We start from the raw sequence: 14,764 nt of genomic DNA on the forward strand, positions 1-14,764 counted from the left end.
TCCTCTCCAACTTTTGCCCTTTTTTGCACCTTTGGACTCAATAATGAGGGCTTCCCTGGTGGCACAGTGGTTGAGAGTCCGCCTGCCGATGCAGGGGACGCAGCTTCGTGCCCCGGTCCGGGAAGATCCCACATGCCGCGGAGCGGCTAGGCCCGTGAGCCATGGCTGCTGAGTCTGCGCATCCGGAGCCTGCTCCGCAACGGGAGAGGCCGCAACAGTGAGAGGCCCGCGTACCGCAAAAAAAAGAAAAAAGAAAAAAAAGAAATAGGAAGGGTGGTTTAAAGGGAATGAGGTGGTGTGTTCAGAATTTTCCTTAACATTTAAGACTAATAAAACTGTGAGAATTACTTTTGGATTCAACTGCAGAAATAAAGATCATTATGGGATAATGATGTATCACAGAAATAGACTCATCAAAGCTTATGAAAAAGTTGGATGTCAGTTAAGGGTAAGTTTATATCTGAAAATGTCTGTATCTTTTATAAAAGTTAGGATAACAGGGCATCCCTGGTGGCGCAGTGGTTGAGAGTCTGCCTGCCGATGCAGGGGACACAGGTTTGTGTCCCGGTCCGGGAAGATCCCACATGCCGTGGAGCGGCTGAGCCCGTGAGACATGGCCGCTGAGCCTGCGCGTCCAGAGCCTGTGCTCCGCAGTGGGAGAGGCCACAACAGTGAGAGGCCCGCGTACCGCAAAAAAAAAGTCAGGATAACGTTATTGGGTCAAATGTGTAACAATGTGCTTTTTGCCTAATGACTTTTAAATGTCAATGTTTTTAATAACATTGGTATGGCACTTGACCTTAGAACGCTTTTATATTAATTTGAGGACAGAACATTTTATCTCTTTTACAGATGAGGGAATTGGGGCTGATAAGTAACCCGCCTTAGACCTCAGGCACAGGTGCAGATATTTTCTCTACACTTGGAAAAGGATCCTTGATTTTTTTCATACTAGAATAAAATTGATTGGTTTTAATTAGTTGTTGACTCAATAGCCTAAAAAATAGTATCTGATAGGTGATTTACTTTTCTGGAGTTAGTTCCTGAATATATCAGAGTTTTCCTCCAAAGCCACTTCCATCGTTGTAGAATTCAATTTAGGATGGTGAACATTGCCCACTATGTCAACCTGTTTATCCTTTACCTGTTTTCACAGAAAATTTTTTTGTTGTGTGTGGGTGAGTGTTAAGAATTTGTGATAAATTCTGAAATTCAGCTTTGTTAAAGGTTTTAAGTCCAGGCATATTTTGTTTTCCAATTCTATGATGTTCATTTTCTATTCATTTTATTTCATTCTAAATTCTTTGCAACAACATGGATGGACCTGGAGCATAGTATGCTTAATGAAGTATAATATGTCAGGAAAAGACAAGTACTGTATGTTACCACTTATATGTGGAATCAAAAAAAATAAAATAAGTGAGCGAATGTAACAAAACAGAAACAGACTCACAGACACGGAGAACAAACTAGTGGTTTCCAGTGGGGGCAGGGTGGCAGGGGGAGATAGGGGTAGGGGATTAAGAGGTACAAACTACTATGTATAAAATAAATAAGCCACAAGGATATATTGTACAGCACAGGGAATATAGCCAATATCTTATAATTTTAAATGGAGTATATAAAAATATTGAATCACTGTGTCATACACCTGAAACTAATATAGTATTGTAAATCAACTATATTTCAATTTTTAAAAAAGTAAATGAGGGCTTCCCTGGTGGCGCAGTGGTTGAGAGTCCGCCTGCCCATGCAGGGGACACAGGTTCGCGCCCTGGTCCGGGAGGGTCCCACATGCCGCAGAGCGGCTGGGCCTGTGAGCCATGGCCGCTGGGCCTGTGCGTCCAGAGCCTGTGCTCCGCAACAGGAGAGGCCGCAGCGGTGAGAGGCCCGTGTACCGCAAAAAAAAAAAAAAAAAAAAGTAAATGAACTTTGTTGGGCTCTTCTTTATAACCACTGATTTCAATTAGAAATATAAATCCAGAAATAGGACAACCATGATAAAAGGTGTCAATAACTTTTATTTAAAATGCTGATTTTTATTTATAATTGGAATAGTAATTTTTGTGTGTGTGTTATGCGGGCCTCTCACTGTTGTGGCCTCTCCCGTTGCGGAGTGCAGGCTCAGCGGCCATGGCTCATGGGCCCACCTGCTCCGCGGCATGTGGGATCTTCCCGGACCGGGGCACGAACCCGTGTCCCCTGCATCGGCAGGCGGACTCTCAACCACTGCGCCACCAGGGAAGCTGTGGAATAGTAATTTTTGCCAGAAATACTCTATAATTATAAAGTTCTGAATTTCACTGGTAATTGGAAATGTATTTTTGGTAATAGGCCTTATTTCTCAAGTGTTTTAAGGTACATAATCCATTTTTCCAACCCAGTTAAATTTGCATTATATATAATTTCTGGTTAAGTTTAACCTTGTAAAAAATATGCTTTTACAGCCAACTTTTTTTTTTTTAAATAAATGTATTTTATTTTTGGTTGCATTGGGTCTTCGTTGATGCGCACGAGCTTCCCATTGTGGTGGCTTCTCTTGTTGCAGAACACGGGCTCTAGGCGCACAGGCTCAGTAGTTGTGGCACACGGGCTTAGTTGCTCCACAGCATGTCGGATCTTCCCGGACAGGGATCGAACCCATGTCCCCTGCATTGGCAGGTGGATTCCTAACCACTTTGCCACTAGAGAAGCCCTACAGCCAACTTTTAATGTTTTTCTTTACCAGAAGATGGACTGGTCGTAGTATTTGGATTCAGTAAACATTTATTAAATACTTGGTATGATTTTCCACGCTAGATGCTCAGCATAAAAAGATGAAAAGGTACAGCACATGCCCCCAGAGCTCTTTCTGATGAGGGGAATGTGGTATATCCTTGGAGTAGCAGAAAGGGCTTCTTGTAGAAAGTGGTGATTGAGATGAGACTGAGTTGATTTACTGTTTGGGGAAGTCTGGCAAGAGCTTTCTAGACAGAGAAAGGAATGTCTGCAAAGGAAAAGAAAGAGGCTTCTGAGAGGATGGCATCATTAAGGGAGTTGTTATGCCTGGACCAGGTGGTAAGTGGGGAATGGGAAAGAGGAAGATGAGGCCAGAAAGGAAGTGAAAAAGAACTAAGATTGAAGGGTTCTGTGGTTTACAAGTTGTATGAAATGAGGAACCACTGATGGTTTTTAGTGGAGTAGCATTATGATTAGGTTTTCATGGTTTTGTCTATAGTTGCATCTATGAAAATTCTCAGAAGTCAGTATTCCACTTTTTCTCTTTATACTTAGACTCAGCTATAGTCGTGAACAAAATACATGTGTTAATCACATAATCAGAAAATGACTCAGATACTTTGAGTTCAGTGTTTTAGCTAGCAGGTTTAAAAAATAACCTAGGTCAGTTGAAATAAAGTTTTTACTTCATCACAATAAACAACTGAATGTGTAACTTTGGATAAGTGTCTTTAATTTTTATCTAACGAACTTACAGAATATTATGTGCCAAAGCCTTTGCTAGGCACTATGGATACAGGAAGGAGTTACTTGTGGTTTTTAGTAGCTAAGAAATTGCATCCCAGTAGAGGGGATCTTTTTTCCCTAGTATAAAATCGGGAATGATAATACTTGTCGACATGAATACTTGATAACAGTGGAAGTGGTTTTGGAGGAAAGCTGTTGTTACATATTTAGGAGTTAGCTCCCAGAAAGGTAAATTACCTACCAGACACTGTTTTTCAATCTAAATGTCATGAGCATCAGATAAAATATAGGAAAATGTTTCATGCAGATCTTAAATCTTGGTGAAGGGATAATTGTTTGAAGCATCATGTTTCATGTTTAAAATGCCAGTTCTATTTTTCAGGCAAACAACATGGGTGTCGGAGTAGTGGGGATTATAGACTGTTATTTCCTAAAGCCGACTCATAATAAACAAGATTTCGATTATACTAACGAATACAGGTATGTTACCTATTTAAATGACTGACTTCTTACTATTTATTTTGGAAATACTTTCATAACTTTTTCTAAGCTGGATTTCTTTCTGTTTTGGGGGAAGCTTGCATAGAAAACACATGTAATCATTTTCTCATCCCTGGGGATTGTATTCTACTCCGTCACAAATAGAAATATATTCTCCTCTGTCTTTACTGATGAAGAATTTTTGAGATTTGTACTAAATAGAGGAAGTTCCTGCTTTCTTGGTAACATTTTTTTGTGTAATATAAAATCCAGAAACTTTGATCTTGGATGGGAACTTTAAGATAACTTAGTCCTATGTACTTGAGACAGAAATGCTCATATCTTTTAAGAGTGATCAGAAGCCATAAAATAAATATGACCATCAATTTTACTTGTAAATTTAGGAAGCACAAACAGTTGTCCTAATGAGCGTATATTATGAAGAAGAATGCAAACTTCATATAAAAACAAAGTGGAAGGAGGGAAATGTTAAAGAGCAAAATCAGCAAATTAGGAAACACACAATAGAGAAAATCAATAAATATTCAGAGTATAGTCCAGAGACAGAAGCTACCCCTGTTACTTGAACAGGGAAAATATAGGGAGTTGTTAACCAGAATAGTAGAAGGTGATCACTCAGAGAGGTGAAAGAGGACAGTAGATGTCCAGAACTAGCTGATACAAAAGAACAGCTGTTACCTCTAGATTGAGAAAGAGTAGACAATAAAGGAACTAAGAGAGGATCCCGGGTCCCTGATGTCAGAGATTCAGATCTCTTTGTAGAGGTCATAACAAACACTAAGAGAGGATCCTGGGTCCCTGATGTCAGAGATTCAGATCCCTTTGTAGAGGTCATAACAAACACAGCAACAGGCCACCTGCCATGGCAAGAAGCTTGCCAGAAGGCCTGGCCACTCTGGGTCTGTAGACATGGCCTGCTGTTGCCAGGGGATGTGGGTGGGCTTGGGCTAGAGCTGTTCTGTAGAGGAGACCTGTCTGTGCCCAAGGGTGTGAGTATATGCTGGAACTGGTTCCTGCTGCTGGAGGGAAGAGCGTGGCCTGAAAGCACAGCTGGAGCTCCTTTGGGAGGCCATGGGCTCCAGCCAAATAATAATGAAGCACCCGACCTGAAGGCCATGTGTCTTGCTGCTCTCACCTGGTAGGTTCATTGCCCCGTTAACCCAGTGTAACATTCCTCAGGCTGGCAAAGGATGAATGTTTACAGGATCAAGCTCCATTATCACAAAACGGAACCCAAAAAAACCCTGTTTGGAACTGGAAGACAATAGGTTGATAATTGACACAATCAAAAGCCCAAAGTTTGTTTTTTTTTGGTAAGATTAACAAAGTCTATAAGCATCTGGCAAGACTAAGGAAAAAGAGAAAACAATAATCATCAATATCAGGAATGAAAAGGAGGACATTACTACAGATCTACAGACAGAAAAACATAGAGGGGCAGCATGAACAATTTTAGACCATTTTAGATGATATGGACACCTTCCTTTCAAACTGAATCAAATTAAAAATTTCCCACATACTTTCAAACATTTAAGGAAGCGGCGGCGCCAGCTTACACAATCATTAAAGGTTTTAAGAGACCACATAACTAGTAGTGAACTCACGAATACATTACAAGAAAGAAAATTTATGTCAGTCTCTCGTGATTAAGATATAAAAATATTAATTAAACAGCAAATACCATTTAGTAACTTGTAAAGAGAATAATACATTAAAACCAAGTGGATTGTATTCCAAGATGGCATGGGTGGTTTTTACTATTCAAAATTCAATGTAATTCATCATGTTAAAGAAAAATCTCATGGTTATTTTCATAGGTACAGAAAAAGCACTTGAGAAACTACAGTATCAATTTGTGATGTAGGAAAAAAGGGAACTCTTACAAAACCATTAATAGAAAGGGCATATTAGCAATACCGACTATTTAGCAAAAAACAGCAGTTCCTAATGGTGAATTATTGACAGCTTTCCCCTTAAGAGTGGGAGTAAGATAAGGTTATCAGCTATTCACCATTGTTCTTGAGGAAATAACCAGAACAAATAAGGCAAAAAAGAAAGAAATGAAAGAATAAGCGTTGGAAAGGAATAAATAATTTTCTGTAGGTGACAATATCAAGTATATAGAAAGTCCCAAATAATCTGCAGTGTAATACAGAGTCTAAGGTTGCTAGATAAGAAGTATTCAGAAGTTTGTTTACCAGCCAGAAAAAAAAAAACCATGAGATTGAAAAATTTTTATACATAATAACATCAAAAAAGCAAGTGCTTTGGAGTAAATAAAATATGCAAAGACCTCAACACACTAAAAACTATAAAACATTGTGGAGTGAAATTTCAAATCTGAATAAATAGGTATACCAGGTTCAGGAGTTGGTAGGCTGAATATTATAAAATGTCGTTTTTTCTCCAAAGTAATTAAATACAATTCCAGGTTAAAAAAAAAAATCCCAGCAGGTGTGTGTGTATGTTAATAGGCTTAATTTAAACTTTATGTGGAAAGTCAGAAGACCAAAGACAGTTAAGACAAAGAACAACAAATCAAGAGGACTCATACTACTAAATGTCAGTGCTTAAAAAGCTGTAGTGAGAGTGTGGTATTAACGAAAAAATAGTCTAGTGAAATAGAATAGAGAAGCCAGAAACAAATCCCTGCTTTTTATACATATGGTCAGCTGATTTATGACGAAGGTGTAGTAGGAAAATGATCATCTTTCTAAAACTGATGGTTCAGCTACCTGTATGAACAAAATGAACGTTAACTTCTCCCTCTTATATGAAGCAAAAAATCAATTGCAGATGGATTTTAAGCCTAAATGAGAAAGGCAAAAACAAAAAACAAGAATAGTTTGATAACCTTTAATTTAGGTGGTTTTTTTTAAGCAAGATGCAAAAGTATTGACACGTTAGATCAAAATGGAAAAATTATCTAAAATGAATAAGATATAGCAAATGTTGGTAAGATGTAGGGGCAGTTGGAACTCCTGTATGTGCTGTTGGGTGTGAGAATTGTTGACCATTTTTGAAAGTTATTAGACTGTATTGAGTAAAGGTGGACATCAGTGCCCACCCCTATGACCCCGCAGTTCCACTCCTATAGGTGTATTTTCAACAGAAATGGGTGCAGTCTCATGGATTGAGGAATAGAGGTGATAAGAAAAGGAGATGAGGAAGAACTGAAAAAGCGATATGAAAGGTGAACCATATTTGGGAGGGGAGATGATACATTCTTATTCAGATGTTTATGTGTTGTTATAGTGGGGCTTCCTGGTGGGGAAAAATAGAGATAATGAACGGGGATAGATATGTCTAATATTAACCTGTCAGTACAGAATTTCAAATCTTGATTTTATTTATTTTTTAAATGTTTTTTTTTTTTTAAATGTTTTTAATTAATTTATTTTTTGGCTGCGTTGGGTCTTTGTTGCTGCGTGTGGGCGTTTTCTAGATGCGGCGAGCGGAGGCTACTCTTCCTCGCGGTGCGCAGGCTTTTCATTGTGGTGGCTTCTCTTGTTGCGGAGCACGGGCTCTAGGCTCGCGGGCTTCAGTAGTTGTGGCGCACGGGCTTAGTTGCTCCGCAGCATGTGAGATCTTCCCTGCCCAGGGCTCGAACCCGTGTTCCCTGCATTGGCAGGCGGATTCTTAACCACTGTGTCACCAGGGAAGCCCCAGTCTTAATTTTTAAAAGCTTTATTTACTCTATTGAAGTATACTTGATTTACAATATTATGTTAGTTTCAAGTGTACAGCAAAGTGATTTGGTTATATGTATATATGTACGTCTATAATTCTTTTTTTATTCTTTTCCATCATAGTTTATTGTAAGATACTGAAATAGTTCCCTGTGCTGTACAGTAAATCCTTGTTGTTCATTTTATATATAGTAGTATGCATCTGTTAATCCCATACTCTCAATTTATGCCTCCCCACCCCCCTTCCCCTTTGCTAACCTTAAGTTTGTTTTCAAAGTCTGAGTCTGTTTCTGTTTTGTAATAAGTTTGTACTATTTTTTAGATTCCACATATAAATTGATATATAATATTTGTCTTTGTCTGACTTACTTCACTTAGTATCATAATCTCTAAATCCATCCATGTTGCTGCTGATGGTACTATTTCATTCTTTTATGTCTGAGTAATATTCCATTGTATATATTGATGTATACACCATATCTTCTTTATCCATTACTCTGTCGATGAACATTTAGGTTGCTTCCATGTCTTGGCTGTTGTAAATAGTGCTGCACATGCGGGGTGCATGTATCGTTTCCCCCCCCCCACCCCTTGCCGTGCCATGTGGCATGTGGGATCTTTGTTCCCTGACCAGGGATCGAACCCCTGCACCCTACATTGGGAACACGGAGTCTTAACCACTGGACTGCCAGGGAAGCCCCAGGTGCATATATCTTTTTGTTTTTTAATTTATTTTATTTATTTATCTTTGGCTGCGTTGGGTCTTCGTTGCTGCGTGCGGGCTTTCTGTAGTTGCGGCGAGCAGAGGCTACTCTTTGCTGTGTGCGGGCTTCTCATTGCAGTGGCTTCTCTTGTTGCCGAGCGTGGGCTCTAGGCTTCAGTAGTTGTGGCATGTGGGCTCAGTAGTTGTGGTGCACGGGCTTAGTTCCTCCATGGCATGTGGGATCTTCCCGGACCAGGGCTCAAACCCGTGTCCCCAGCATTGGCAGGTGGATTCTTAACCACTGCGCCACCAGGGAAGCCCTGTCTTTATGAATTATAGGTTTCTCCTGATATATGCCCAGGAGTGGTGTTGCTGGATCATATGGTAACTCTTATTTTTAGTTTTTTAAGGAACCTCCATACTGTTTTTCATGGTGCTTCCACCAATTTTACATTCCCAGAAGCAGTGTAGGAGGGTTTGCTCTTCTCCACACCCTCTCCAGCATTTATTATTTGTAGACTTTTTGATGATGGCCATTCTGACTGGCGTGAGGTCATGCCTCATTGTCATTTTGATTTGCATTTCTCTGATAATTAGTGATGATGAGTATCTTTTCATGTACCTGTTGGCCATATGTATGTCTTCTTCGGGAAAATGTATATTTAGATCTTCTGCCCAAGTTTTGTTTGGGTTGTTTTTTTGTTATGGAGTTGTATGAGCTGTTTGTATATTTTGGAAATTAAACCCTTGGCAGTTGTATCCTTTGCAAATATTTTCTCACATTCCATAGGTTGTCTTTTTGTTTTCTTTGCTGTGCAAAAGCTTGTGAGTTTGATTAGATCCCATTTGTTTATTTTTGCTTTTTTTTTTTCCCTTGCCTTGAGAGACTGACCTAAGAAAACATTGCTATGATTTATGTCAGTGTTTTGCTTGTGTTCTCTTCTAGGTGTCTCATGGTGTCATGTCTTATATTTAAGTCTTTAAGCCATTTTGAGTTTATTTTTGTGTGTGGTGTGAGGGAGTGTTCTAACTTGATTGATTTACACGCAACTGTCCAGCTTTCCCAACACCACTTGCTGAAGAGACTGTCTTTTCTCCATTGTATATTCTTGCCTCCTTTGTCAAAGATTAATTGACTATAGGTGTGTGAGTTTATTTCTGGACTTTCTATTCTGTTCCATTGATCTATATGTCTGTTTTTGTGCCAGTAGCACACTGTTTTGATTGCTGTAGCCTTGTAGTATTTTCTGAAGTCCAGAAGGGTTATGCCTCCAGCTTTTTTCTTTTTTTTCAGGATTGCTTTGGCAATTCTGGGTCTTTTGTGGTTCCATATAAATTGTAGGATTATTTGTTCTAGTTCTGTGAAAAACATCATGGGTAATTTGTTAGGGATCACATTGGCTGTTTTAAATTTAAGATGTTACACTGACTATATCTTGTGTGTGCAGACAGTTCCTGGCACAGTAGGTACTTAACTCCTTAACAAATGATTATTCAGTTGTGACCATAGTCATGTTTATCTCAGTAAGTCCTGTTGATTTGCTTTTTTACTGACACCTTATTGTGGGAAAAGTGAAAGTCTTAATTGTGGGACAGAAGCTATTTTGAATTATACTTGCTGGTAATGGTTGCATACTTTTATAAAGCAAACAGCTGCATTCTGGTTTGCATTGAAGCTTGTTGGTTGGGGTGAAGTTCAGAAAGCCTGTGGTTTTCCCAGTAGCTGGTCTGCAGCACACTTCCTCAACAGAGGACCCAAAGTGTTAGTATTGTCCATCTTATTCCTAGATGGTCCTGGCTCTGTTCTATGAACTTACCTACATCCTTAGAGAAAATTGCCATTACTTTAAGTTTTCTTAACTGTGCCTTTTGGAGGCCCCTCCCCCCGTGTTCACATGATCAGTACCAGGTTGTTTATTCTTTCTCTGTTTGTCAAAGATTTGATCTTTATCTTTTTTTTCTTGAATTGATTTTATAATTTACTTTTTTTTAAGGCTTACAATAACAGCACTAGGAGATAAGCTCAATGATTACTGGAATGAAATGAAAGTGAAGAAAAATGCAGAATATCCTCTGACTTTGCTGGTTGAAGATATACAGTAAGTACATTTAAAAAATAAGAAGTGACTATAATATCAAGATGTGATATTGGAGGGCATGGTGATTCTACAGTGTTCATAAACTTTTTAATCTAATCCATAGTAAGAAATAAATCCCACAGCTCGAAAGCCTTTTATAAACTAAAAGAATATATACATTTAAGTTATTCAGAGATGTGCTATAATAGAGGGTAAAATGTAATACAGTTATAAAAATTGCTTGAATTACAGTAATAGAACTTGCCTATTTTCTGTACTTTGAATGGTTTATTGTGCTAATAAGTATATTAGATTTGACACTGCAGACGCTAACTTAACATAAATTTCAGGGCAAGGCATTTGTAGTATTTTCTAAGTTTTTTAGTTTTTATTATAGAAACAATGTAATAGTATGCTTTTAAACAAGACTAAGTCACTTTGTTTAAATTGGTCTGTCACTTTTAACCTTCAGTGGTAGCCAAAATTGTTGTTTTTAAAATCTTAACTCTCTGTCAAACGTTCCAGAATTTTCAGGGACGGAATTAAATAATAGGGGCATTTTGTGGTAGAAATGATGTGGAAAGTCTAGTGAAGTACTTAGATCCATTTTTCCATGCTCATATTTAGTTGCTATTTTGTTACAGGAAACGTCCTGATCAGACATGGGTTCAATGTGATTCCTGTCTAAAGTGGCGAAAATTACCAGATGGGATAGATCAACTTCCAGAAAAATGGTATTGCTCCAATAACCCTGACCCACAGTTCAGGTACCATATAATTGGTAGTAGCCTTTTTGGAAAGGCAGAAAGTACTGTTCAAGGTGTATGAATAGGCGCTGGTGACGTGTTATTCCCATGTGATTTTTCTGACTAGAAATTGTGATGTTCCAGAAGAACCTGAAGATGAAGATTTGGTGCATCCCACTTACGAAAAAACCTACAAAAAGAAGTGAGTGTTATATTAATGTATGGTGGGAAAATAATACCCAGATTATCAACAGTGGTGTGTCTGTAGCATTAGTTGATATTTCTCCAAGATAAAGTAGTATAGCCAAAAAAGATTATGACTCCAAAAAAAAAGATACGATGTGGCATACATCAAGTGCTTTTAAAGTTTATACTGTGAGTACCTGCTATTTATTGCTGTCCTATCTACAAGATACTTTGAATATACAGTATAGTTTTGTTCTTTTGGACTACACACCAGTGAATCAAAAGTGAGTACTGCCCTTTATGAGCTCATGGTCTAACGGGGAAAGTGAGATGTGTGTTTTATCAATTTGAAGTTGACGACTCCCGTAAAAGGCATGATCCAGTCCTGTGAGGAACCCCATAAGTAGAAATTACTTCTGGTTGGGGATGGGGAAATGGGTCAGGAAAATTCATGAAGGACTTTTGTAATAGGCCTTGAAGGAAAGGTAGGATTTGTTGGGTAGGAAGCAATGGTTTGTTCAGCTTAACTACAGTAAATATGTGAATGGGGATAATGGAAAATAGAGGTGGGAGAGAGAAGCTGGGGAACGATAGTGAACCACGGGGAACGTTAGGCTTATGTACTGCACATGGAAGGCTGAGTTGATGAAGATCTTCTGGGTGGTTTTGATTTATAGTACACTGTTCTTAAAGATAAATCCAGTAGCAGGAGTGGAAGACATTAGGGTGTTGCTGAGATAAGAGGTGGAAAGTACTTCCCTGCCTGAGGCCTTACCACTGATTATAACGAAATTGAAGCAAAGTTCAGTGTACCTATCTTATTGACTTAGTAGTAAAATGGCAAGTATGTCATTCGAAAACAGAATTGAAAAATCATAATGAAGTAAATTTAAATACATTTTTCTTTTCTCTCTCCTCTTTTTTTTTTTTTTTTTTTTTTTTTTAAGAGACAAGGAAAAATTCAGGATCAGACAACCGGAAGCAATCCCTCGGGTAATTAGGCCTTCCATTTTATAGCTGTGTCTTGTATTGTGTTGTGATTAATTTAATACTCAATTTTTTTCTTTTTCGGTATGCGGACCTTTCACCACCGCGGCCTCCTCCGCCGTGGAGCACAGGCTTCGGACGCGCAGGCCCAGCGGCCACGGCCCATGGGCCCAGCTGCTCCGCGGCACGCAGGACCCTCCCGGACCAGGGCACGAACCCGCACCCCCGGCATCGGCAGGCGGACTCCCAACCACTGCACCACCAGGGAAGCCCTAATACTCAATTTTAAGCTTAGGAGTTACATAACAAATTGAAGCAGTCTTGTTCATTCAGTTCACATTTCTCTTCTCTTCCTGTAGCCCTTCTTACCCTCTTTCCCAATACTGACTTCTAACCCACAACTTCACTCAAACTTCTCAATTTTATTATACAGTTGGGCATTTTCTGAGGAAAGGCAGATATTCTTTTAAGAATCTTACTGTTGGGCTTCCCTGGTGGGGCAGTGGTTGAGAGTCCGCCTGCTGATGCAGGGGACACGGTTTCGTGCCCCGGTCCGGGAGGATCCCACATGCCGCGGAGCGGCTGGGCCCGTGGGCCGTGGCTGCTGAGCCTGCACGTCTGGAGCCTGTGCTCCGCAGCGGGAGAGGCCACAACAGGGAGAAGCCCACGTACTGCATTTAAAAAAAAAAAAAAAAAAAAAAATCTTATTGTTAGGTAGACAGTCAAGGAAAAGTTCATAGGAAGACCCAGGGAGCCACATGGTAGTACTAACGTGCACCAAAGCTGTAGTGTTGACCCTTCAACCATAGTGTGCGGTTGATTTACAATATTATATTAGTTTCAGGCATACAACATAGTGATTCAGATTCTTACAGATAATACTCCAATAAAAGTTATTACAAAATAATGGCTATAATTTCCTGTGCTGTACAATATGGCCTTGTTGCATTTATTTATTTATTTATCTATCTATCTATCTATCTATCTATTTATTTATTTATGGCTGGGTTGGGTCTTCGTTGCTGTGCGCGGGCTTTCTGTAGTTGCAGTAAGCGGGGGCTACTCTTCGTTGTGGTGTGTCGCCTTCTCATTGCAGTGGCTTCTCCTGTTGCGGAGCATGGCCTCTAGGTGCGCGGGCTTCAGTAGTTGCACCACATGGGCTCAGTAGCTGTGGCTCGAGGGCTATAGAGCTCAGGCTCAGTAGTTGTAGTGCACTGGCTTAGTTGCTCCACGGCATGTGGGATCTTCCCTGGCCAGGGCTTGAACCCGTGTCTCCTGCATTGGCAGGCGGATTCTTAACTACTGTGCCACCAGGGAAGCCCATATCTATTTTATACATAGTAGTTTTTATCTCTTAATTCATACCCCTATCTTTTTTTTAATATTTTATTTATTTGGTTGGGCCAGGTCTTAGTTGCAGCAGGCGTGCTCCTTAGTTGCGCCTTGCCGGCTCCTTAGTTGTGGCGAAGTCTTAGTTGCAGCATGCATGTGGGATCTGGTTCCCTGAACCCCAGTGCCCTGCATCAGGAGCGTGGAGTCTTAACCAGTGAGCCACAGGGAAGTCCTTCCATACCCCCTACCTTTTTTAATGCTTAATGGTGTTGAGCTTTTTCTGAGTGTATAAATAGGTAGTTGTACTTCTTGTATCAGAAGTTGTGGTCTGTTGCAGTTGTGTACGTGTGCTTATCATTACATTGAAATGTTTTCTTGTGTAAAGGCTGAGGGTTTGAGGGTGAGAACAGAACTGGGAGAAAAAGAATAGTGGGCTTACTTTGGTTTTTAAAGGCAGTGTCTTTGTGACTTTATCCTCAATTTCTTTCTCTTAGAAAAATAAGTTTTTATTATATGTCTATACGTTCTGTATAGTCCGAGGTCAGCAAATCTTTCAATAAAAGGCCAGATAGTAAATATTTTAGGCTTTGTGGACCATATACAGTCTCTGTGGCATATTCTTTCTTTGTTTTGTTGTTTTGTTCATGTATTTAAACATGTAAAACCATTCCTAGCTCACTTGCAGGCTGGGTTTGGCTCTTTGGCCTGTTGTTGGTCACTCCCTGGTCTGGTGTAGCACAAGGAGTTTATGTGGTTAGGATAGTTCTCAGTGCGTCCTGGGATGGCGGAAAGGGGAAAGAATATCTTGTGTTTGGAACATGACACACTTTAAAAATTTCTTTAAGATCAGTTTTTTTTCCTTCAACAGATTCCTGCTGAACTCTTGTTTCCAACAACTCCCGTGTCAAGTCAAAGCTTTCCTCCCGTTAAGGAAAATGTTCCAAGAGGACATCTTTCAGAAGCGGCAAATACTTATGCAACGAGACTTATAAATAATCATCGAGGTTCACCCCAGTCTGAACCTGAGAATAACAGGTCAGTGGCTAAAATGTGTTTTTCCATTTGCGGAATGAATAT

The 14,764-nt window shown here is 39.7% G+C and overlaps 1 protein-coding gene across 1 annotated transcript in view; it reads left to right on the forward strand.

Moving 5' to 3' along the window:
• Positions 1 to 14,764, forward strand: part of MORC3 (MORC family CW-type zinc finger 3) — a 40,342-nt gene that overhangs the window by 16,811 nt on the left and 8,767 nt on the right. Inside the window, exons 8-14 of the mRNA XM_065876461.1 lie at positions 326 to 448; positions 3,848 to 3,945; positions 10,353 to 10,457; positions 11,081 to 11,203; positions 11,310 to 11,384; positions 12,316 to 12,361; positions 14,556 to 14,722. Of these exons, the coding sequence (XP_065732533.1) occupies positions 326 to 448; positions 3,848 to 3,945; positions 10,353 to 10,457; positions 11,081 to 11,203; positions 11,310 to 11,384; positions 12,316 to 12,361; positions 14,556 to 14,722 (737 nt within the window). The remainder of the gene's footprint in view (positions 1 to 325; positions 449 to 3,847; positions 3,946 to 10,352; positions 10,458 to 11,080; positions 11,204 to 11,309; positions 11,385 to 12,315; positions 12,362 to 14,555; positions 14,723 to 14,764) is intronic.

Source organism: Phocoena phocoena, chromosome 4, assembly GCF_963924675.1.
Source record: "Phocoena phocoena chromosome 4, mPhoPho1.1, whole genome shotgun sequence".
NCBI classification, from domain to species: Eukaryota; Metazoa; Chordata; class Mammalia; order Artiodactyla; family Phocoenidae; genus Phocoena; species Phocoena phocoena.